This window comes from Haliotis asinina, chromosome 10 (assembly GCF_037392515.1).
Source record: "Haliotis asinina isolate JCU_RB_2024 chromosome 10, JCU_Hal_asi_v2, whole genome shotgun sequence".
In the NCBI taxonomy this organism is placed as follows: domain Eukaryota; kingdom Metazoa; phylum Mollusca; class Gastropoda; order Lepetellida; family Haliotidae; genus Haliotis; species Haliotis asinina.
In genome coordinates this window covers 5673543-5698565 of record NC_090289.1, presented here as the reverse complement: position 1 = coordinate 5698565, position 25023 = coordinate 5673543, and the positions used below count along the sequence as shown (strand labels likewise).

The window sequence follows — 25023 nt, the reverse complement described above, 5'->3', positions numbered from 1 at the left end:
GGTGGGCAGTGAAAAGCTGAGAGGTTACAGGGTTTGCTCAGGGCCAAAGATCCACATGGGTACAGTGTGTGAAGCCCATTGTTTGGTGTCCCCTGCATACACATGTCTGGAATATTGCTAAAAGCAGGGTAAAACCTGACTTGCTATCTGAAGGATGGACAGCTAGGAATATTCTGTTACCTTTTAAGGGAGATAACTAATACCCACAACATAATGGCAAAGCAGTGAGATGAAAATGCTGGTTTCACCTCCACCTTAGCATCGTTTGGTGACCAACTGAAAGATGTAGAACATAGTTTTTAAATAGGCATCCAGTCAAAAAAAGTGGTCAGATTGTTTAAGGCACTAGCACAGTTGCCTCCCTTTAGCAAATCCATGTTGTGTTTCTAACCTAGTAAATGTCTAAAAACATCACCTTTAACTCATCCACTCACTTCAGTGACTCCATGACAACATAAGGAAGCTACATGCAACCTCTCTAATGTACATGCTCATTCAGAAACAAGTCACTTTTTCGGTTGATGCTTAAACATGTTGCTTTATTAGCCACATTGTCAAGACACTTCCCCAGTGTTACACTGGTGTGTCAGTTATCTTGAACTAAATGGAAAATGTTTCTTATTTGTCAAGCATCCAAATGTTTCGTCTTCATACACAAAATTTTAACCAGATCATTACTGACATGTACTACTTGACAAGTGTTTTGTAAACATGTCACCATTGGCTGCAGCTGTGGGTGCTGGGTCTATAGAAACATGCCCCCTATGTACTGTTTATATCAATATGTGTTGAGTTTCACTTAGACATGCAATACAGTTGATATTGCCTACTTCCACATTTAATACCCTAGGGCGGTTCTGGAACATTCGATTGTTCCTATTTTACTTCAGTTAATGTGTCATAGAAATATTGGAAAATATGGTGGTGTTAAATTTTCTAGTAGTGTAGATGAAAAGGTTTAGTACATATGTCTGTACAATAAACTGTCCATATTTACCAGGAGAAACAAATACGTGAACACATGAAAATTCATTCTTTAAATATTTCCAGTTTCATAACCAGCTTTGGAAAGGCCTGTGGTTGAGAATCCAAAAATAAATTAATTAACAATGCCATAAAGTGGTGTTCCCCTATTTGTTTCACTCAGTATTTTAAGACTCATATAATACTTAACCTGCAATGCTTATTTTCTAAAACATTTTCGCTAAATATTGCATAGTGTGGATATCCCCTACAGATACATCTATTCCAAACACTGTACACAATTTTGCAGCTAACATCAGAACCGTTTCATGATATTTTGGCTCACAAACTATGATATTTCGGCTACAATGTTGATATGTTTTCAGAGATCGATGCAATAAATAAGTGCTGTGTGTAAATAGGAAGGGTGTTTTGACATTCTGTCGAGTGTTAATATTAATTGTGACGAGCAATCTGTCCTTAGGGACTCTCGATTCTGTCATAATGTTATATATGTTACACTCGTAACATATACCTAATCTCCCATACGGATTAACTACAGTAATATGCAAGAATCGCGTCATGTAAAATATTAACTATACTAGTATGAAAGATTAGTGTGGTTCATGACATATTAACCACAGAACTGTACACAATCCGGTAGTCTTTAACGTGTTCCGATTATCATCAACAATCGATTATCATCAACAATTCAAAGTCTCTTTGTGAAAAATGAGTTCGAATGCCCTGTAGCTCACCATATAGAATGATATGATAGATTATAAGCGAGCAACAATTTCATTTCACAGATCGGAACCAGCAAATAAACCTACTGTGTAATAAGTAGCGGCCACTATAAATGTTGCACATAACGTTGGTTTGGGCACCACTTCGTTCACTAACATGAACGGAGAGGGTAAGGGGTGGTTTAATTTCTACAAATTGAATATTCCATGTTGACAGTACGTCAGGGGCATATTACGAGTGTTATCCACTGTCTTTCCTTTTTCCTGAAAAATAAACAATCCGTATATTCCATGTTGCCGGTGTGTAAGGGGCTTATTACGTGAATTACGCACTGTCTTAGTTTCTTGGCAGATGCATACATGTTGATCACATTATGTCCGTCCACGGATTGTTGAAACGATATTAAAAGGGGACCATCGGTGACCTAGAAGATAAACTTCATAGGTTGGCCAATTTCAGGGCGTTTTGGGGGAATAACTGTACTGAGTTCGACGAATTGGGAACGTATACCGGTGGTTATGTAGCCGCCAATTTAGTTATATAGTTATAACTCCATTCCCATGAAATAGATAAGAATAGCACGTTCCAATTTCATGTAACAAACATATTAGACGCGATACTGTTCAAGAGAAGGCCACGGATATCATGATGATGATATCAATATCACATATACAATGTTTAGAAATTAAATTATTGTTCCACTTTCCCAACTACCCATGCTAGGGAAATTTAAACTCATTTTCCAAGCTGAGTTTATTAAATAATTACATTCAAATATACTCATGGTCATGATTAGGCCTGGGATTTCTTCTTTTTTTGTTCACTACAGAAAATACAACTTTGACCCTCAAAATGCGAATGAAGTTTTAAAACTTGATCTTCAATCGGAGAAAGGGTATACATTTTTACAGAAATCCATGGATTTTTAACATAACATAAAATACTACGTGAAAATGTAATCCACCCGACCCATACTCAAAGGGATTATGAGAAAGAATATAGTTTACGTGGCCTTAGTATTGCTTAAACATTTAAAATAGTTGAGTGTGCATTATAACATGTGATGTGTTACAAATACAGAGCGATTTCACATTCCGATAACGGCACAATTTAGGGTAATCACGTCACATTATAACGTAAGGTTTGTAACAATTTTTAAAACTTTGCTATTTCGCAAGGATGTATAGAGAATCTCACCAAATTGTCTACTGACATCAAATATATCAGCATGAGTTGATAAGGTAACAAATATCCGATGGAGGCTTGCCGAGGTACAAGCGTGAAATTCTACTTATCATCCAAAATCATTCTTCATTAGTTTTCAATGAAAAATGTACATCTCTGAACACAGTATTGTCATTAGATTTGCGATGTCAACTTCATGACGGCATAGCATTATGAGGGCATTGTACAAACTGTACTGTCAAAACGATATCTCCTAGGATCTTACACAAGCGATATCTCATGTGAAACACAGTTTTGGATGATAAATTTATATTACCAAAAATATGCTGCTTATCACAATCAATTAGTCATTTCTTAAAACTACATATAAACAGTGAAATATCACCGACATCCTAACTGAAACAAAACCCATAGGAACTTTACAAATTTCTAACAGAAGTATCCCCCGTTACCAGCTAAATCTAACTTCCTCAAGAGAAAGTAAAACTGTTTTGGCTAACGACCCCTAGGACATCCTCAATAATTTACACCAATATCTTATATATCTGACATGATAATCAACATACATATTTAACCTACCGCAATCTGCTAAAACTCCATTACTGGAAACTTGCCTGTTTTATTTCTCAGTTTATATATAGTTTTAAAAAACAGGCTAATTGATTGTGATAAGCAGCATATTTTTGGCAATATAAATAAATCTTCTCATCTGATGTACTTTAGAGACATTAAGTCACTTTTAAATGTTGAATATTATGTAAATTTCATCAACCAAGTAACTGTTAGAAGAAATATTTGCCTTCCCAGATTGAATTCCCTCCCTTTACGGTGTAACGTAAGAGGTGTGAATGTCGATACGTGTTGCAGAATGTGTTAAGATGGGGTGAATGAAAGAACGCGTTATACATATTTTCTTTGATTGCACTGCCTATGATGCAGTTAGATATATTCTTGCAAACAGTCACTAACTATCACAGATGCTAACTAGTAATTGTAGATATAGCCTTGTAAACTGTTCCAGTTACATCAAAGAAGGTCTTGCTCATTACACAAAGAAGGTCTTGCTTACAGAAAAAATGTTACAACATTAGACATTCAGTTGAATTACTTTGTAAAGTTGCTCCTATTCCACGAAAATGTACACATTTTCACATGTATTGTACATGGGCCGATGGCCTACAAACCGAAATAACGATATTCCAGCTATATGACGATGGCTTGTGAATAATCGAGCATGGGTCAGAAAGTCCAGTGATCAACAGCATGAGCATCGATCAGCACAACCGAGAACCGATGACATTATTGTCAACCACCAATGCGTCTGACTACCCTCTTACAAGCATGGTCGCCTTTTGTGGCAAGCATGGCTTGCTGAAGACCTAGATATTCTATCACGGATCCTCACGAGTCTTAGACAGAATAGAAAAGTATTTGAAAATGTACCGTTTATTTCAACGTGTTTGGCAGATCGTAAATTATAAATGATTTCAATGGTGAAATATACATCATATTGTTTTGACTCGAAACTTGATTTTTGCTAGAAGGGATGAAAATAGCCTACCTAAAGAAATAGAATAGTATTGAAGTAGAATAATTTTATAGCTACGTATGATACTGTCTGTTGGTATGACTTAATTTGTGTGGTTGTTTCAGATATATGATAAACAGACAAAGTCTTCATTTCAGCGGTATTCATACCGCAACTTTGTCCACACAGTGATGTGCTAAATCAAACTGTGTCATTTGTTGTCCATTACCACTTCTGCCTGATAGTTTATTTACTTGCTCGCAGCTCACCCACAAATATAATTATTATTACTTAATATATGAATAAAATGTTATAATAACGTGCCTTAGTGTAATACTGTCAACGTAATACAGTTTCAATGTCTTTTCAGTGTTTTCACTGCTCAAACCCTCTTATCCAACGCAAAAGTCATTTCTCCCGCCACTAAATCATGGCAAGTTAACCAATCAGAAAGCGTAGCTTGTGAAAATATGTGACTTTGACCAATGAAATAACTTGGATGGACGTTGTGCTTCGATTGCCACTCGCTAGATTGTTGTCCTAGTTTTAGTGTATTTCAAAGTGACAACAAATTAAAATGCATTCGTATTATTTAAGTATAAAGGTACAGTGCTAAAATTCATTCCATATTCTATCATATATATGAATATGAAAATTCATAAACACTTCTAGACTGGTGAAATTAAGCGTTTTGTGAGACATGTCCGATCATGGCCATGTTACTATATTTAGATTTGATCAGTGTTGAGTTATAGAGTGGGGTCTGCGATCTGTAGCTCAAGGGCTGGCCTTCCATGTACCGGCACTACTTACGACTAGTCAGCCTCATGTTGTGTTAGTTAACGTGAATTATGGCTGACGAAAATTCGTTTGGGGACATTGATAATGGTCTGAATTTGTCACAACATGGCCGTAAGTGTGATTTCGTAGCGTCCTGAAGCTTTCGATGGCGATAGCCAAATTTTCATTTTCTGTGCGGAAGGATCTATGGTATACATACGCGCTCATGATTAAACCAATTCTAAGAATATATTTCGCTTTATTCTGACATTTTGTATAGATTTAACTCATTCTCTAAGTTACATGCTTCAATTAAGACAAGTAATCGCACCGGAGAAACCAAGATGGTAGAGCGATAGCAGGACAGAAATGCTGCGAACCGCATATCACCTCTACAGTAGGGCTTTGTTCGCTGTTAATAAATAATCTGCATACTTCACACGCAGCCCTCTTGGTCGGCCATTTTGTGGCAGCCATTTGCAATGGAAAATAATTTCTAAATTGGAATTTACAGGCATGATTTGTCAAATATGTAAAGGTAAGATATGTTTTTAGGTCCACGGCTTATTCAAGAACAGATTACACGGAATTTTTAGGCTGAACGGGCACCTGTTAAGGAGAAAACGACGTCATAACGTGTCCTGTCAAACAATATTTTCAATACTATTTTTGACGATATTTTATTGTTTTTAATTAAATAAGTTCGAATTTAACATCTTTGTGGATCGGGAAATATAGATAAATAAGGTAACTTTTAATATACTTGTTTCAATAGGTGAATAACTGGTTTAAAAGGTTTAATTTTGGAATCGATTGCGGGTAGGGATTTTCGGTAAAAAACGTTAATTTTTCTACTATCGATACTGAATGATTACAGATGGGTGTCATTACGTACTTTGATGATAATCACTAGCATTCAATATTTTAGATTTTAGGAGTAGAATGGTGCCTTCAGATAGGCAATCGTTAACTTTCTAGATCAACTTCCGCGTTCCCGAACGTATGACAACAAATGCTTCGGATACCAACGTTTTGGTCAAAATAATTTTTGAATCCTTCATGAGACGTTCGTTTTCTATCATATTGCTTTACTTAGTTGCTACATCATCTCCAGATGTTGTACATTAAAGTACTGTCATGTTGATTACGACACGAAACGGCATGTTAATTAACGAAGAGTTCATATTAGTGCAAAATGTCTCCAGTATTGTGTTCTGACGAATATGTTGAAAACAGTATTTATTACGTCTAGTATGAGGAGAATTTGTGGTTTGAATAAATATAGTGTGATATAAACATTTGACTGAAACTATATTCGAATGTACACTGATCCAATAAAATAGGTTTCATTATGTCTCATGGCTAGACAATATGTGAGGAGTTACTATATATATCTTTACTAGCATGAACGTTTTGCTTAAATTCAGGATATAGTTTTGTCAGATGTAAAACTGGCCTGAACAGACTGGATGTCATCAAATCTATCAACATTATGCTATAGAGGTTCATATTTCTTTTAACCAGATTTTTTATTTGAACAGGACGAACATGGTCTTGTTTCAGAAGTATTAAAAACCCACTATTACTCAGAATTTGGGCTGCCTTTGCTACAAATCAAAGCGTATTTTCGCCACTGTTTTATTATATAGAGAAAATATATTTTCTGCTAATACTGTGAATAAAATATAACACATGATAACAAGTTACACTTGCTGTTTTTGCATTGCATAGTTTACTATGCATTCGGACCTATCAGCTCCTACCTTATCATAAGATGAAACCCTTTTCAACTTGGCTCCGTGGATTGACGCCATTCAAATTTCCATCAACACATCTTTGCACACATTAAAACTTATAAGTACGTAAATACTATCCTTGCAGTAAGTACACATTGATAAATACACATTAGATATTGTTTTGCACAACTGTGCTGTACAGATGAGATAGTCTTACATGGCATAGCAAAAAAATAAGCATACAAGTTAAAAGTGTTACTACTTTCTTCATTCAATTTCTCCAAATTAAGGAAAATTCCAGTGTTACTTCAGTGCTTGATAATGCTAGTACATAGCTGATTTAACAGGAAATATGTGTATCATTGAGTGAACATGATAATTTACAGGATAATTGATAACAACCATACCCAAAGTTTTAGTCATCATTTATGTGATTTCCCTGAATTTAAGTACTACCTTGTAAATCCATCAAATTTGAAGGAACTAAAGTCTGAGACTTATATCATGTGAATCATTAGTCCATTTTCGTTAATATATCTTTCTAAAATGTTTTGTAAACAATAGCCCAATTGTTTTGGTAGTGAATAGCAGCAGTAACTGGATCTCAATGCGGCTCCTTGTGAATGATTTTGATATTGACTTGTCACTACAGAGCTAAATTCTAGTCCAGACGTCAGCACATTGATAAACCATTGAATGTTGCCGTCGTCATTTTATGTAATTGTCATGATCTTTCTTTGAGATAATAATTCTGAAAGCTGTTCTGTATATTTATTTTTCAGGAGGGCTTGGTAAAGGCCTTCAGCAAGTCTAACCGATGTGTCTGTCCTTGCATGCGATGTATGAAGGCAAGAATATCCACTATTCTGCAGTTGACAACAAACCATTATGTTCCTTCAGTGCCAAACTATGCAATCAGAGAAGATTAAATGGCTACGCATTTTGTGTACGGCATATCCTTGAAGATCCAACTGCACCATTCAAAAGATGTGCATATGTGGCCAAGTCAAGCAATCAGATGTGTACCCAACCAATTCCGAAACATGAGGAAAGATTGTAAGTTTTATTTGATAATATTTTTTATTGTTGTTTGAGATTTTGTCCTGCATGGTGTTGAAATTTTAAAGACCTTTACAATTAATGAGTCTAAAGTAACACAGATGTCCAATTATGAATTTGTCTGGGTTACAGATGTTCTTCACATCAATTGGAATGTGGCTTTCAGAAACATCAGTTTCTCAGAAAACGTGGCATAATTCATCATCACTGCTGTCAGTACATGACCTTTGATTTTTTTTGTCTTCCAGATACTGCAACAATCACATGCAGGTGCTTGGTATGCTTCCAAGAAAAGAGCGCAAGCCAAAGAAAGACAAAGATGTTAATGTTGTTCATCATGACAACAGACTATCATTTGAAGACAGGGTCAAGTCAAAGTACATCACCAAAATCAAAAATGATGTTTCAACGAAACAACTGTCAGTGGATGACCCTGATGATCCCTACGCATTTCCAGATCCTGTGCGGGATACACCGGTTGTCAACAACGTCAATCCACAACCATCACAGACTCTTGAGGTACCTAAGCAGCCTCAACCGAGCCCCAATAGGGCAAAATCTCCAGGTGATGGGGGATCTACAATTGCTAAACTCTACCCAGAACTTGCAGAGAAACTGGAAAAGATCAAACCTAAAGTTGAGCCTAAAGTTAAAGGGCGAATACGAAGTTCAAGAACAATGAACAAATTGCAAACCAAAATTGCACAAAATAAGATCAAGGACAAACTAAGAAAATCTCAGGAGTCAGGCTCAAATCCTTCAGTGAGTCCTGTGTCATTACCAAGTCCAGATCCTACTCCTGTTGCAAGTCAGCCTCCAGTGAATTTAAACACAGGACAGCAAGTCAATCCTCCCCCTCTCATGAGACTTGAAGGTGCTCCTCATCCTCCACTCAAGCCACCCATTACTCATCATGCCCTACCAATAAATACTGTAGGATTGTCAGAGGTTAATTATTCAGTATCAGCTCTGGCTGCAAGACTTTCACCTCAAATATTACCACCTCCATATCCTGGTCCGACAAATCGGTTACCAGCACCACCACCACTAACAGCACCACCGGCAATGATGCCGATTCCATCTGTTGTACAACAACAACCAGCAACTGCACCATTACCTGCACCGGTCTCTGTACCTGTACCTGTACCTGTGTCTGTACCTGTACCAGTACCTGTACCACAGACTTCAATGGTGATGCCTCCAGCACCAAACCCAGAGCCTCGCTTACCTCCCCCTCCCCCATATGTGGCACCACCAAGACCACCAACTGTGTCAATGGATTCTAGTGTACCAGTATTATCTACAAAACCTCAGCGATTAAAAGATGTTGAAAATGTTGGAAGAACTAAGTTAAAAACGAACTCTGCTACGAACTTCTATGCTTGTTACGCAAAGCGGAAAAAGTACAACCATCATCTCGTCAGCTCAGGTAAGCAGTTTTTGTGCAGTACCAATAATAGTCTTTGTGCAGTTATTTTGTCAATACCTGATGAATGATTCGGGTTACCTCTTTACACATAGGAGAGGTATACAATTTCATAGCATGTATGTGCTGGTATTAAAATAAAAATAATTAATTCATATGAAGATTTGTATTATGCAACTGGCCATTCAAGTAGTCTCCTGTTTGAGCCATGTTTCTTGCTGTGTAGATATGTGTCAAGCTGTCTGTTTTTGATGTGATATGCTGTTCATATCACCTTACTTTCTATTTCTGAATTTGTCTGGCTCCTTGGAAAAGTTGACTATAGAAATTATGGAATGAGCTTACTGCTGATAGCAATATGAAGAAAGAAAATATGCCTTATGTTTATGTATTATATGTCCAAAGTCTACATATCATAGGTTTTTTTGTGCATTATAGTCATATATTGTGAACAGCAAAGCCATTTCTTAACTGTTACACATAGGAGGGTTACTGTGTAGTGAATGGGGAAAGATAAATGTTTAATTTCACTGTGACATAACCAGTGGTGACATGTCAAGCAAGGATGTCCTGTAACTTTTACCCATTAACAGTTTATTGTTACTATTTGACTTCATTATGGCTGGTGAAGTAGGAAGTTTTAACCATGTGACTGGATTATTTGGACTGGAGTTTGTTAAAAGTCAGTTCAATCTGTTAATGTATCAGGTCATGGTTCATTTTATATCAAATAGAATGAGCCTTAAATACATTACTTATTGGTCATCAAATGTCGTCAGTGCATAAACTACAAAAATTTTAAAGAATGGTCAGGCTTGTAGTTGTGCTTATTTTGTTGAACAGATTCTGTCACTGCACAGAATCTGAGGATGAGTCAATTTGAAGACACAAGAACAAACCTTTTCCATGAGATATTAGCGTGTTTATCTATTATAATTTGCAGTCTGTTTTAGTGGAGCAAATGGATTGGTTGAAATTTAATATACCACCAACTCTTTAATATTTTTTAAAATTCTTATGTATGCTATGGTGTATGCAAGTCCTTTTTGGCTTCTGCCTTGACTACCTGTGATTGTCCGAGTTAGAACTGGTCTTGAGTGATCCATGCTTGTCATAAGAGGCGAGTAATGATCAGGCTAGCTGACATGGTTGACTCATGTTATCATATCGCAGACGTGTAAATCAGTACTCATTATCCCCCCCACATGTTCAGTGCGAAGCGGGCAATATAATTGTACTAAGGCTCTGTCCTTCTGTATGTAAGAATTGGAATATCTTGAAAACTGTTAGATTCTTTTCATATTTGGTAGTAAATTGGTACCTAGGTTCTTCACTGTGTAAGAAAGGTCCCAGTCAGTTTTTTTTTTGACCTTGACCTTAATTTCAAGGTCACAAAGAGACTTTTAACATTTACCCTTGTCAGTGAGATAGATATCTGAAGAACTGGTCATTGGATTTTTGTCATATTCAACACCAAGCTTCATCTACGGAAAGTGCAGGACCCAGTTGATTTTTACATGGTGACCTTTATATGATTTTCAAGGTCATGGTGACACTGAAGATTTAAGCATATTGAGATGCATGTTAGCCTTTTCAGCGGGATATCTGAAGAACCGGTCACTGGATTTTCTTCATTTTCAACACCAAGCTTAATCTAGGGAGGGCACAAGGCCTAGTTGATTTGGGTGTGCTGCCCTTAATTTTTACGGTCATGGCGACATTTTGAAGAATTCAGCATATTAAGCTGTATGTTAAACGTGTCAGCCAGTTACCTGAACCGTTCACTGAATTTTCTTCATATTCAACATCACATTTTATCCAGGGAAGGGATAGGGTCCAGTCAATTTTGGTGACCTTCACATAACTTCAAGGTCACAGTGACACTGATGATTTCATCACGTTAATCTGCGTGTAAAGATTGTCAGTGAGATATCTCAAGAATAGATTTTCTTCATAGACTTTCAAGGCTTCCCTTGAATGTTTTTGAATGAGCAATTTCTTTATTACTATTTTTGGCATATTCCATGCACTAAAACAATAATGTCAAGGTCAGAGTGAGTCCTGAAAGTATAAACTACAGAGCAAGATACCAAGAAAGGTTTACTGGTCATCATTTTGTTGACATTTAGCTACCTCTTAAATTATGATATCACTCTTCTTCCTTTTTAAGTTTGATTTGATAATTTACGACAAGAGATTATGTCACCTTAGTGACATTGTTTGTTCTGGGATTTTTTTATCACTGTATTATCTGGTTCAGACACCATTCTTTATATAGACTGCCTCATTATAGCAGGAATATTGCTGAATGCAGCTTTAAACATGAATCAATCGGTCTACCTTGAAACTTAGATTTGGATAATAGATAATAGAATATTCTCACTGACCTATTTTCTGTTTATCAGCTGGTGAGAAAACCTTGAATAAAAGTAGAAATCCATACTGAGATGTAGAATCAGTTGAATATGATTATTCAATATATTTTCCATGTTTTTCATCATAATTGCATTATCAAGGACATAACCACATCATTAAGATATATTAGGTCTTGGATGTGCCGTTTGGAGAAAAATATGATAATTTCTGTAAAAGTCAAGGATTACATTCATGAAAACCAGGTCATAAGATAAAACTGTAGCAAGTTTTGTTTCATTCTTGTAAGCTAAGTGAATAATTGCCCTTTTATGAACACTAAAAACAAAAACTTCAAACTAAGAGCACCATTGCCCATTATTGAAATATTGACGTAGTGCTCAGTTGATGTAAGATAGATTTTTTTTTTCAGATTTTCTCAGTTTTGGGTAAAGTGCAATCAGTAGAATGCCCTGAAAAGTACTTTCTCAAAGATATTTTGATATACCTTTGCACTTCTCAATATTTTCTAACTGTTTGTCTTGTATATTATGGAAGACCATCATGCTCTTCAGAAAGGACATGTTTCCTTGACTAGCCATGACATGTTCATTAATATCCTCTGTTGATTTGTAGGATTGTGCAGCTCATCTGAAGATGAGAGTGATGATGAAAATGTTGAGATGTTGCCATGGCAACCTGGATGGTTCTCTGCATCGTCTGATGATGATAATGAAGAAGAGTAAGTTCAATTTATGAAAAAAGGTGCTCTGTTGTTTTAAACTGTTGGACTCAGGTTTGCTTGTATTTAATTTTATGTGTTGTACAAGTGACACCTTCTGACTTGACGTGTTTATTATGGTTGAATCAGAACGGATGTAGGTGAACATATCCAGCCACTGTTGCCATATATCTGTCTGCCATTACGATTTCTGAGATTTTTTTTTTTACCAAAAGAAGTATTTCTGACATCTATTTAGTTATTTATGTGTCTAGAATATGAAATTTTGAAAGGCTTATAGGTAATCAGCTTACTTAGAAAATGTGAATTAGTTGGATTTTCCACCACATTTTGTAGTATTCAACGGTAAATTGGTCACTAGAAGTGGGCTTCACTCCTGAAGATAATGCATGAATTTGGAAAATGGTCAAGTGTAGCTTGTTTGGGAATACACTTTTTTTAAGGCACAACTTCTTATTGTACATAGGTTTAATACCATCATGACAGAAGTATCAGCATTGTGAGGTCATAACTATAAACCATCATGTTTTATTTCTGGTATCACACAATGTTATTACACTTGAGGAGCCTTCAGCCATAAGGAGATTATGTATAAATAGTTTTGCATTGCTTCTTTTCAGACAAATGGGTGAGCTACCAATCCATGTACGGGCAACCAAGTTGACTTTATTGCGAGCCAAGTTACGTCGTCAGTGCTATCAGACAAGGAAAGCAACCTGTACCAATACATCATTGCAGAACTATGATAATGAAGCTACTCTAGCTTTAATCAAAAGTGCTCGTGAAAGTCCTGTCTCAACTGTGAAAACTTTGTGGGAAATACTCAAAATTCCACAGAAACAGGCAGACAGGTTTGTAATTTTTTGTATGTAATTGTAGACAAGTTAGATGAATTTTAAACAGTAATGAAATGTGTTGAAGAAATATGTTATTGTGCTTAGATTAATGTTAAACTAATTTTTTTTTATTATGGTTTTGAGAGAAATATTCTTTGTACACAGTTTTATAAAATATTTATAGATTTTACTGTAAAATCTACTTTCAGGTTTGCATCAATGTCAAATATGGAATGAAATAGTTATTTCCCCAAGATTTTATTACAAACATTGGCTTTTTTATTAATTTTTTTTTTTTCAGATATAAGCGGCGGGGGCTTGATCGTAGACCCTGTCTGTATAGGAATGATGAAGATGACAAATGTCTTCAGAGGGCTTTACCTTACACAAACCACTGTCTAAAGCGTATCCTTTCATCAGTTGCACTCCATTTGAGTACTGTAGTAATGTTTCGATCAATAGTTATGGACCAACTGATCGAAGAATCTGGAAAATCAGAATGATTATCAATATAAGACGATGTTAGCATGGACACAGAGTGTCACATCTATTGCAATGTAGAAACTGTTTATGAGTAAAAAGTGTTCCTCTTCATCATGGACATTGATCTACACAAACAGGATGTGAGTACTGGAACATATGCTTCATCCAAGTCAATTTGTCTTGCAGCTTATACCAGTCACCTATTGTGACAAGTATAGTCATTTTTCTCTCTTCAACACTTACTGCTGTGTTAGGATAGAAATGCTTTTTAAGAAGCAAAAATATTTTACTTGATATGAGGATTTCCACGGATTTGCTGAATATTGAAATGCAAGTCAGTCAATCTTGAGGTACGTCTAAATCAAGGGAGGAAATATTTAAGGTCCTGCTTATCAACGTCAGGTACCCACATCTCTGTCTCTTGGGGTGTCAAATTTCAGAATTTCACCGTAACTTCTTTAGATACTTGTCATGGCCCCCAGACCCCAGCTGATTTTCTGCAGAAAACACTTTCACCTGTTGCCATCCCTGTTGATAGGTGCTCTTCAGCGTAATATACTTGTGGAATTTTACATTACAATACAACTAGATGTTTGTATAGCGCCGATATCCAGTTAGTTCAACTGCTCATGTTTACTGCATGTTGCTGTACCTGCATCTAGGTGTTTTGCATGTATTCGTGTGGCCACCATCTGTCATCTACTAATGGATTCGTGGATTCTTTTATGTGTGCAGGGTTGTGTACTGCACACTAGGGGTTGCGACAATACTGAAAGTGTCTGCACTCAAAGTTGACTCCAAGGTTTTTTACACCCAGTCACAGGTTGGCTCGATCCTGGCACCTATAAGCTTGTTCAATTTAGTATCCTGGCGCGGTAGACAGCTCTCCCACCACCATTTTTTTTTTTACAAATTTTAAAGCTTTTACCTGTGATAAACCAAACAAAATTGAGTATATTCAAAAAAGAACCAAACCAAAAGCTGTGACTTGCTACAACAGTGTACTTGTTCAGTTTCGACTTTGTACTAGATACTTCTTGTTGGTATACATGTATGTAAAGGTCATCTAGTTCCATAAAGAGAAACTTACAGTTGTTGACAAGCATTGTTCCTTGCATCACACATATGACTGAGAAACATTTCATTTAGTACCATTAAATATGTACTTAACAAATGAATGTTTTGACATAGTTATGTTAATTTACATCTGAACATAAAGTTACAATTTACCAGTAATAAAAACTCATATGCATGTCTGTATGTTCCTTAACCATTTTAAGATATCATGTACAATGTTGACCAGCAGCTGTTTGATTACTGCACAGCCAAGTTTGCAGATAATACACAGTGCTGTGTTCCAGTCTTCGACATCAGGCATGGCTTACCTCTCTGTGCGGAACATGGAGCTAAAGTTGTAAGTATAATCAACTGATCTGTATACAAAAAGGTTTTGTAGTGAAAAATAGTAGCTCTTTGACTTTGTTTTGACAGAAGTTTACTTTAACTTATTTTGTAAAGTTAGTTTAGACTGAATTCCAGCCTTCACCATCTGTTTGACATGTGTAAACACCATCTCTAATTTCTTTTAGATGACATGGGTGTTATTATTTACTAACTACGCTAGGAGAATTAGGACAAATATCTTTTATGATGCATCATTACAACAAATTACTTTATAATGATGCATTGATAAATCATGCAAGTGTTTGAGATATTTTTTTTTCCCCGCAATGCATTTTGCAGGGGGTTTGAAATGAACTCTGTCTGTCTGTGCGTCCATGCACATTTGTCTTCCCTGGAGCAGATCTGTAAAACCGTTTAATATTTCTTCACCAGACTTGGCACATCGGTCTACTGGTGTACTGGTGCATTTTGGTAATTTTGGTATGCTGAATTAAATTTTTTGGCGTTTCCATGCAACAAGTTTTACTCAGATTTGTGGTGACCTGTGAAGTTACTGGGGTAGAATAGGCCTTCAGCAAGCAATGCTTGCCATAAAAAGCAACTGCTTGTCGTAAGAGGCAACTAATGGGATCGGTAGGTCAGACTCACTGACTTGGTTGACACATGTAAATAGTTCCCAATTGTTCAAATTGATGCTCATGTTGTTGGTCACTGGATTGTCTGGTCCAGACTTGATTATTTACATACCGCCGCCCTATAGCTGGAATATTGCCGAGTGCGGCGTAAAACTAAACTCACTCTCTCACTCAGATTGGTGGTAGTGCATTTCTTCTGGAGCAGAACCTTTAAACAGTTCTCTGTTTCTTTGCCAAATTGTGAACATACACATATCTATTGGTGAACTGGTGCCTTTTGGTAGTTTTTGAATTTTAATTAAAATAGTTTTTGTGTTCCCATGGCAACAAGGTTGGCTTCACCTTAAGTAGGTGGTATTGCTGTATTGCTCCTTTATGGAACAGAACTTAACCTTTCAATGCTCTCCGTCCACTTTGCTTAATACACTTTAAAACATTTGACATAATCATAACTTGTAGACGTATTCATGAAGACTATTTTGTGACTGCTCGGGACATTGATGACTTTGTCTTCTTGTTACTTTTGCTTCAGACTAACTCATGTATATGTGAAACAATGAGGCTATGCTCATTACTGTCATAGGTATTACATTGTTGAATATGGGGAATAAGTATATTGAAGTTAAACTAGAAGAATTCCAAAGAAAGCTTTTCCATATAAGAATGTTTGTTCCCTAAGGATAATCACCAGAAATCAGGAGATATCGACATCAAGAAACGTCCTAGAAAGAAAACAAAACCTCCAGCACTTACACGACCACCAAAGAAGGGAAAGAAGAAAAAGAAGAATCGATATATCCGTCCACAGAAGCCCATTCCACCTGCAGAGCCAACTGGAGATCCCGGTGCATTTGGTAGGAAAATCCTTCTTAAAATGCTTTCAGTGTGTGGTTCTTGAAACAGATCAATATGGAAAGAGATTGAAACTCCAGTAGTTTCTCATAAGGATGTGACCAAGTGCCATGTATCAACCTGTGACAAATACAATTTAACAATTTAACAACATTTTCATTTTGACATTAATTTCCATATATCTGTATATATTTGAATAGGCTGATGTTACTAATCAGGAAGTGTTTGCAAGAGACTGTCTGCAGACTAGCAGCTTAAAATGCTGTCTAAAACAGGGATGACACACATACCAACATAGCTGTTCACAGATAACATGTATTCACACTTTGCTTGACTACTACAAGTTTATTTATAGATTCATACTTAAATATTGGTGGACAATAGTCACAGATGATGGTCACAACAAGAATCTGACTCTAGGACAAATGCCTGGTTTTCTCTGACAAGGTGCTTGCTGCTCTCACAGTACTGGCTTACAGTGGTCGTAATCCTGTAAGCAGTTTGTTAAACAAGGCCTAGGGCTCACAACATGTAACTTCTGTTACATCAACATTCACTTCACACGTGAAGTTACAGCATGAAATTCCTCTTTTCCAGCAACTATAGGAGTAGCCCCATCAATGGCTGTTGCAGAGAAAGAGGAAGAGGATAGCTCTGATGGTGAGAAAGATGAAGAACAATCCGCATCAACATCTGCATCAGTGGACCACTGTATCACAGAATCTTCGTCATCAGGGCCAGCACAAGTGGCTGAAAAAATGGAGACAGAAGACTCGGAAGAACCATCAAAGAATGAGGAGGACAAGGATGAAGAGGATGACGAGGAGGAAGAGGAGGAAGAGGAGGAAGACAAAGAGGAAATGGAACCTGAAGGTGCTCTCAGTAATGTGCCACTTGAAGAAATGTTGCCAGCATCAGGGAGGATAGAAGGTGAAGGATCAGTCATATTCATTTTAAAACAAATAAACTTACCGAAACTTAAAGGCCAAGAGTATAAATGAAATGACATGACTAGGAACAGAATAAATCATCATTGTTTTGAGCTAAAAATGGTTAATACGACAATATATATTTGTCATTTAAACTTAAAAGTGTTGTTCACTGATATCCTGTTGTAAATTTCATATCCTTAATACTTCTTTTCTTAGCATAGAAGCACACGCATAATGATGGTAAGTGCACATTTAGCATCTTTTGTTTTGTTTTTTTATTCAGATATTGAGAAGACCTTTGAATTGCCTCTGGAGCAGGCCTCCAGACTTCTAGAAGAACAGGACTTTCAGGATGTGTTCAACAAAATTCCAGATGAAGCTTTTGATATTTTCTCAGGTTTGTATACTTTCTCAGGTTTGTTGGTTTCTGCAGTTATTGTATTATTTCCCAGCCACAAAGTGGGAGAGGTGGGGGTTGGGTGGGGTAGTGGTTTGAGCACTGTCTGTTCGCTTGAGATGATGGGGACTTACTTTCTCAAAAACAGTTATAGATAGGGAGACCAAAATGGAAACAATGTTACCATGGTGGGTTACAACAGAGTTATGGCCCATGTGTTTCTTGACTTTGTTCATGATATCTCTAATGGTATTGTTTTTTTCCGGACATGCTTGCTTTGATGGAGTTCGAAAATGGAAACCATGTTATAATGTGTTAGAGTTATTCCCCTTGTCATGCGTTTCTTGACACAGTATTGCCAATGGGGACAGATTTTCTCAAAAACAAACCCCAAAACATTACAGATAGGGAAGTCAAACATATGGGTTTTCAGGACATGAATGTCATTGTGGAGTTGAAAAGGAACCAAATAGCAACAGAACACTGGTAGGGAATATTGATGACCATGTCTTTTTGTTAGTTGTACAATGTAATGCTATCTTTCTTAAATAGTGAATTATCTTATTTGTAATAGAATAAGAGATTTACTTTGGCCTCTTAAAAACAACTCTTATGTCCATGTTTTGTGTAAATTTCAGGTAAAAATGGTGATTTTGTTCCTACATTGCAAGAAACTGAGGAGCTAGAACGAGCTCTTGCTGCAGCAACAAAAGATGTGTATTCAGCCAAAGACACTCTTGAGAAGTTAGTGAAAGGTGAAATTACTGAGGAGCTCAGTTTACAGACTATTGCAGAGACTATATTGGCTCATGGTATGCAGAATAATGCTGTGGAAGCAAGTTTAGGAGGAGAATCAGTCACGTCAGATCTTCTTCAAGAAGGACTATATGCTTTGTCTCGGAATCTCAGTACTGGAGGAAACGCTGGTTTTACTTCTACAACTGCATCTGCATCTGCCAATAATGCTATATTGAGTAGGCTTCAAGCTGGTGTGTCATATTCCCAGAACCAATCTGTGACCGTTCCATTTAATGGCGCTGTGACTTCTGGTAATAGTTCTGGAGTAGGGCAGTCTACAAACATTGCACAGTTGGCGCCCGGTTTCCAGAATACTACAGTCAGTGCTCAGAACATTGGTACCACTCTACCAAATAGGACAACGATGGCCCCTCAACGGGGCTTCCAAAATTCTCAGGGTGTGGCACATGCTGGTTATCATGGAAACCTGCCTTATTCAGCACTTTCTCAACAGTTAGCAATGTCTCAGCAGACTCCCAAAGGACAGGCAATAGCAAGCCCAGCTTCAGTGGGGCAGCTGCATATAGACTCATCACATGTCCTTCCCCATTCAAACTTGCCACAACAACAGCCAATCCACTCACAAACTATCATCCCCTCTCAGCTATCCGGTGCACGACCACCATGGCCACAGGCTGCAGTGTCCAGCACTAATGTCAATTACCAAAATGGATTCCCAGGACCAGTTGCCCAGGCTCCATTTATACAGACAGTGAACATTGCAAACCCAGTTGGGAAGTTTCCCACAAGTGCTCAAGCTAACATGACAGACTTTGCTAACAAGCAGGACCCACATTTCGTTGCCACCCTACCACATTCCAGAGGGGTTCCCGCCATTCGGCCCCCTGTCCAGGGATTTGGATTTACTTCCGGAATGCCCCCATTTACCTCCAGTAGCAATGGGTCATAGTAGTGCGCTTCATGCCTGTAGCGGGAATCAAGAGATGTTTCTGGTCAAAACACTTGGGTGTTGAAAGTGTTCGATTTAGTGAAAGTCACATTTCCTGGTTTATTCTTGCATCATAAGAGGAATTTATGAGTTGAAAAATTAAGATTGCACAAAATGGTAAATTAGTAGCTAAATTTGGAGCTGTTAACCTCACATTTTTACTTTACCTGAATAAGGAACAATTTTTCAGACAACTAATGCAAACAGTGAACGTTATTGCCTGTATGTTCCCCTTGTTTTTGCTTGTGCATTTTCTTGCTGTTTCTATGTGCATGAAAAGTATCTGTTTCAGTCACAGTTGGTTAACTTTTTACTACTCCAATACAAGCCCAAGTGTTTTGATTACTGATATCTTGCATGTCCTTGTTATACGGGTAGAAAATGAAATCCTCAAATGAGGGTGTGATACTATAATGAGAACACATCTGTGCCTATTTTTTCAGATTTATTTTGTTATAATGTGGTCCATCCATATTATAATATAAGAGAAAGGCAGCCATTAATGTTTTCTTTCTTGTTCTGTGACTGTTGTTGTTTTATGTTACATATATATCAATTTCAGTGGTTGTAGGTAGAATGTATGTATATAAGAGATCTCTAGTAATATTTGTGAGGAATTTTATTCTAGTCGCTTGAACATACTGTACAGGATACAAGGTGGACCGATTTGTAAAGAGAGTTGTACAGATGTACAATAGCGAGATTTGTAAATAACTGTAAAGTGTCGTTTAATAACAGTGTTGATACTCTTTCATCTTTTAAATCATTTACAACTCATCCTATATGTCTAGCGCTAAATATTATTTCGGTACAGTTTAAACAGCATTGAATGCCAAGAAGGAGAAATGTTCTTATGCTGCATTGATTGAGGAGTTCTGAAGTGGTAATTCACATTTTACTGTTCATGAGAGAGTCGTCTGAAAGCATTTCATCAAGTGATATCTGGACATATTTATTCAGTGATTTATGCATGTTTTGTGTCAATCATAGTCCATGTGATATTTGTGAGATATTGTCAAATATCTATGTGTTGAAATGTGATAAATTCTCTCACTGCTGTCTTGTGTGCATGTTGATAGTAAACATTCATAATAGTATGTCTTGTTCACCATTATCAAGCTGAAGAAGGAAAACAATTCATTATAACAGATGTTAAAGTATGTTTGATATGAAATGGCAAAGATAGCACAAAGTAGTATTATATATTCTAGATGTGTCATGTCTTTACATCCTTGTTCATTTAATTGCAAGTAAGTGCTCTACTTTGCTCTGAATATCAAAGTGGATAAGGGGAGGGAATAGATTAAGATTGAGAGTAAGATTAGCTACAAAAAAGGAGACATCTTATCTTTTTTGAAACGTAAGAAACAATATTCGTTAATTTTCAAGAATATGTTATTGTACACCTATTTTACAGTAGCTTATCTTTCTGAACTATAAAGTTTGCTTTGTTCAGATTTTATCGATTGTGAATACAAGCTATTGATTTGGAAACTTTTTACTTTGGTCTGACTGTTCTCAAATAACAAAAGATATTTGTCTTGGCATTCAGTGTAGTTTAATCTTTACCTTTTCTAGCGACTTTTGTCCTTTCTATCTCTTCCATAGTTAAGCAGATTTACAATTTTTTATCTGTTGTTTAGACCTGTATTTTCATATTGAATGTTTCATCTTGTTCATATGCTCCCATCAGTTTCATGAATGAAAGTTGTTAAGAAGTGAATGAATTTATCAAATGGTAGCAGTGTTTCCTAGATTACATTTGTTTGTAGAAGTCATAGTTGAAAATTTCTATTTGAAAAACTAGTTTGAGTAGTGCCATTTGTAGACATATGATTATGATGATGATCGTGTGGTCTGTCTCTTTTACCAAAATAGGTTGGAGTGATAACATAGTATGATTTATTTGGAAAAATACTCAATAATGATGTTTCGGTAATGGTCTGGCATTACGTAGAAATAGATACATTCTTGTTACGTTCAGGAATAGTATGCGCCTAAGTAAAATTGTCAATGTTGATATGCATGATGGAAAATACATGCTGCAACCAGAATTCCTCTAGGTTCTACTGTTATCAAATGTTCATTAAAGCTGTCTTGCTACCAAATTCTAAAGTGATCTCCAAAATCCATGACAATGATGTGATAACTGTATCCCAATCTTTGAACAACTGTCAGTGTAAGTGATAGGTTTGTGATTATACATAATGTGCAGTTTGGTTATTTGGCTTTTTGCCATATTTATGTCTTCAATCTTATTCTCTAATCATGGTATTAGATGTGTTTATGACATGTTATAAGTAATGTATTCTACTCAATTATCAGAAGCAACAACAGTTCAATTTTCATAACCATTTTTCAATATAATAATGTTTGTAATCAAGTTTTCTATTCATCATTAACAGGCTGTCTTTTTCTACTAAGATCATTATCAGATGTCACTAGTTCCATTATATTGGTTTTTAAATGGCCATCATATGAAATAATGCTTTCAAAGTTTGCTGTCAAATAGTTGTTACTTTCAAACAACATTGATAAGGTGGGTTGTATTTAACTCATACAGTTGTTATATTTTATGTTGACAGCCATACACACTTTGAATAATGTTAGCAGATATCATTTTCTGCCAAATAAATTGCACCTTTTGCATTTAGCATAAATATCAGTGGATTTCGGTAATGACCAGAACATTTGCAAAAACTGAGACAAGTACATTCAAACTTGAAAGCACATGCTCCTTTTGTTTTTCTTCACAGTACAATAGTGTTGTCGCTCTTTTTTTAGATTTTACTTCCTTCAGTTTCAACATGCTTTTCTTTTAAGTATAACAGACCTCCGCCTCAAATTTTTGCAGTAATTTGCTTTAATTGTAGAGATTGTTGTAGGCGCTTATATCAGTGTTCAACCAATAAGTCGAGAATAAGTGAAAATTCTGATCAAATGGTTGTCAGTTATTGCAAGTTATTGGGTATCATTTTCATTAAAGTTTTAACTTCCTCACATAATGTCAGAAGCCATCATTTCATTGCATTTTTAAAACAATGGTTTAGTGCACTACATCCGCATAGGAAATCAGATAGGATTTTACTTCTCTCAGCTGTGGAATCATGAACTTGTTTGTTGTCCATTTATAGACCTTTGTTGTTTAGTTTTCAATGGCCAATATTTCCTTTTCCTCACAAGAAACACCCTGAACAAATTCTGGTCCTACAGAAATGGGGTAGTTACACATTCATTGGTACAAAGAAGTTGAGGCAATATCTAAAATATTCAGTGACATCAGTCATGTCTGTTTAATGTAATGCAATGATATGGTGTTCATAAAACGCATGTTAAAATAATGGCTGTAAGCCATGATTATGAAATTGATGTATGATATTTTTGTTGTAGATTTGTTATCTAGATTAGTACAAAGTTTATTTTCTATGATCTGAGCCTCATTATGGTCATGCACGTTATTATCTACCATTAATTAGTGTGAGAGACAAGGATGTGTGTGTATCATTGTGCTTGTGTGATCAGTGGTGCTGTTGTCAACACATCTCCAGGGCGAATATGACAACATTTGTGTATCATTGGAACTGTCACTCCTCAATAACTGTTGTGATGCAATAAAATATAAATACATGATGAGAGTAAGTGTTTCTTGTTTGTTGCCTTTCATTAAGAAACAACCCATATTTAGAGGAGAGAAGTGTGTGTGTGCTTGCCTGTTATGGTGTACAAAATTCTGTTTGGTATACACTATTGTGAGTATGACGTAAATTAACTCACAAGTTTATCAAGGTTTGATTTGTTCAGCTAAGCCTAAGGAAAACTTATTCAGTTATACTTCATAGTATACTGTTTTAAAATGAATTTAAGGAGATTCTGCGGGGTGATAGAGCTTACGCAGCATCCAGACAACTGTAAACCCTGTAATGGCCAACCCCTACCTTTGCATTTTTAACCCCTGGACCAAGCTATTTTTCTAATCAGCTGAGTAAAAAATCTGCATCATTAATAACAAACTTTCTTTTTTCAACATGCTCTCTAGGTACTTTATGAAGCAGACGTAAAAAACATATGGGATTATTAGCATCTCTCGTTTGGTAATTAGGTATTTACCTGCAGGTACAAAGTTCACATGTTCGATCCCTCTGAAATATGGGTAACAATTGTTCTATTTTACATCCCAGTACCTATGAAATAGTTCGTACTCACCACACAGTCCTTGGTTATGGAGCATTTCTGTGTCCCCTTCTGTGATATTTCTGGAATATTGCTAGAAGGGGGATAAAGCCATATTACTTGATGATTGAGGGAACTTACAAGCCTCTCGCTTGATGTGTGGTTACTTTTGTCAAATCGTGATATCAGGTAAAAATCTTGCCATGCCATCTAGTTCGTTTCTAATTACTTAAGATAACCACACTACTATTAATTTGATAATACATTAATGTTCCAAATATCAGGGGGATATCGTGGAGATTGGAGAAAAAACTGTAAATACCTGTAAAACATCTTCAAACTATGGATGAGCAAATCTAAGAAGTTTTCCAATTCTTTTACATACCATTCGCGCACATCTTCAAGCACAGCTATTGCACTCTTTTAGTTGTACATGTACTTGTGACCTACAGATTGTGACTTTACATTTGTTTTAACATGGATGGGTCAAGCCTGAAGTCTATACAGTGTACCAGTTGAACCTTTTAAATATTTTCTTTAGTGTTTTGGTTTTGACTGACTGAACATTTTCTTGCCAACTGGAGAGAGATCTGGATCCTGAGCTCCAGATAATTTTTCAAGCAATAGGGTAGTTACTCCCATGTCCGTTTAGTTATAAGTAATTGCATTTTTTGAGGAGTAACTAGCATTTTGTATTCTCCCACTAGTTTAAAGAATTGAGTATGTTTACTCAGAGTTTCTTACCCATATGGGGTAATTAACACTTTGTAATATATAAATATACATGCTTCTCAGTAGGCCTGAGTTTTTAGTAATTCTTGTGTTGACAAACAGTTGCCAACCTTTTTGAAACACTCAACATGGAAGTCATGTAACTACCGCTGTAATAGTGTATGTTTTTATAGGCATCACTTAACATTTGCTAATGCTGGTGTAGAGTTTGGGTGCCGCAATAAATTATCATATGCAAGCCAGTTCAGTTAATTGAGTCAAGTGCAAAAGGTTGTATATACCTACTGGGTTTGAAGTGATTCTTGTATGTTTTTGTA

The 25023-nt window shown here is 36.3% G+C and overlaps 1 protein-coding gene across 1 annotated transcript; it reads left to right on the top strand.

Moving 5' to 3' along the window:
• The first annotated feature begins 5141 nt into the window (after positions 1-5141).
• Positions 5142-23439, top strand: LOC137297610 (INO80 complex subunit D-like). The gene is made up of 11 exons (XM_067829476.1): positions 5142-5741; positions 7722-7995; positions 8247-9427; positions 12413-12518; positions 13139-13369; positions 13656-13759; positions 15118-15251; positions 16556-16730; positions 17326-17658; positions 17944-18057; positions 18696-23439. Exons 2-11 carry the CDS (start codon positions 7757-7759, stop codon positions 19763-19765), a joined length of 3687 nt encoding a protein of 1228 aa, XP_067685577.1. The 5' UTR covers positions 5142-5741; positions 7722-7756; the 3' UTR covers positions 19766-23439.
• Positions 23440-25023: the final 1584 nt, after the last annotated feature.

Coding starts and splice junctions, on each gene's coding strand:
- LOC137297610 (XM_067829476.1), top strand. CDS start 7,757: ATGTGTCTGTCCTTGCATGCGATGTATGAAGGCAAGAATATCCACTAT. Junction 13,370..13,655: donor CCACAGAAACAGGCAGACAG/GTTTGTAATTTT, acceptor TTTTTTTTTCAG/ATATAAGCGGCGGGGGCTTG. Junction 16,731..17,325: donor TGGAGATCCCGGTGCATTTG/GTAGGAAAATCC, acceptor CCTCTTTTCCAG/CAACTATAGGAGTAGCCCCA.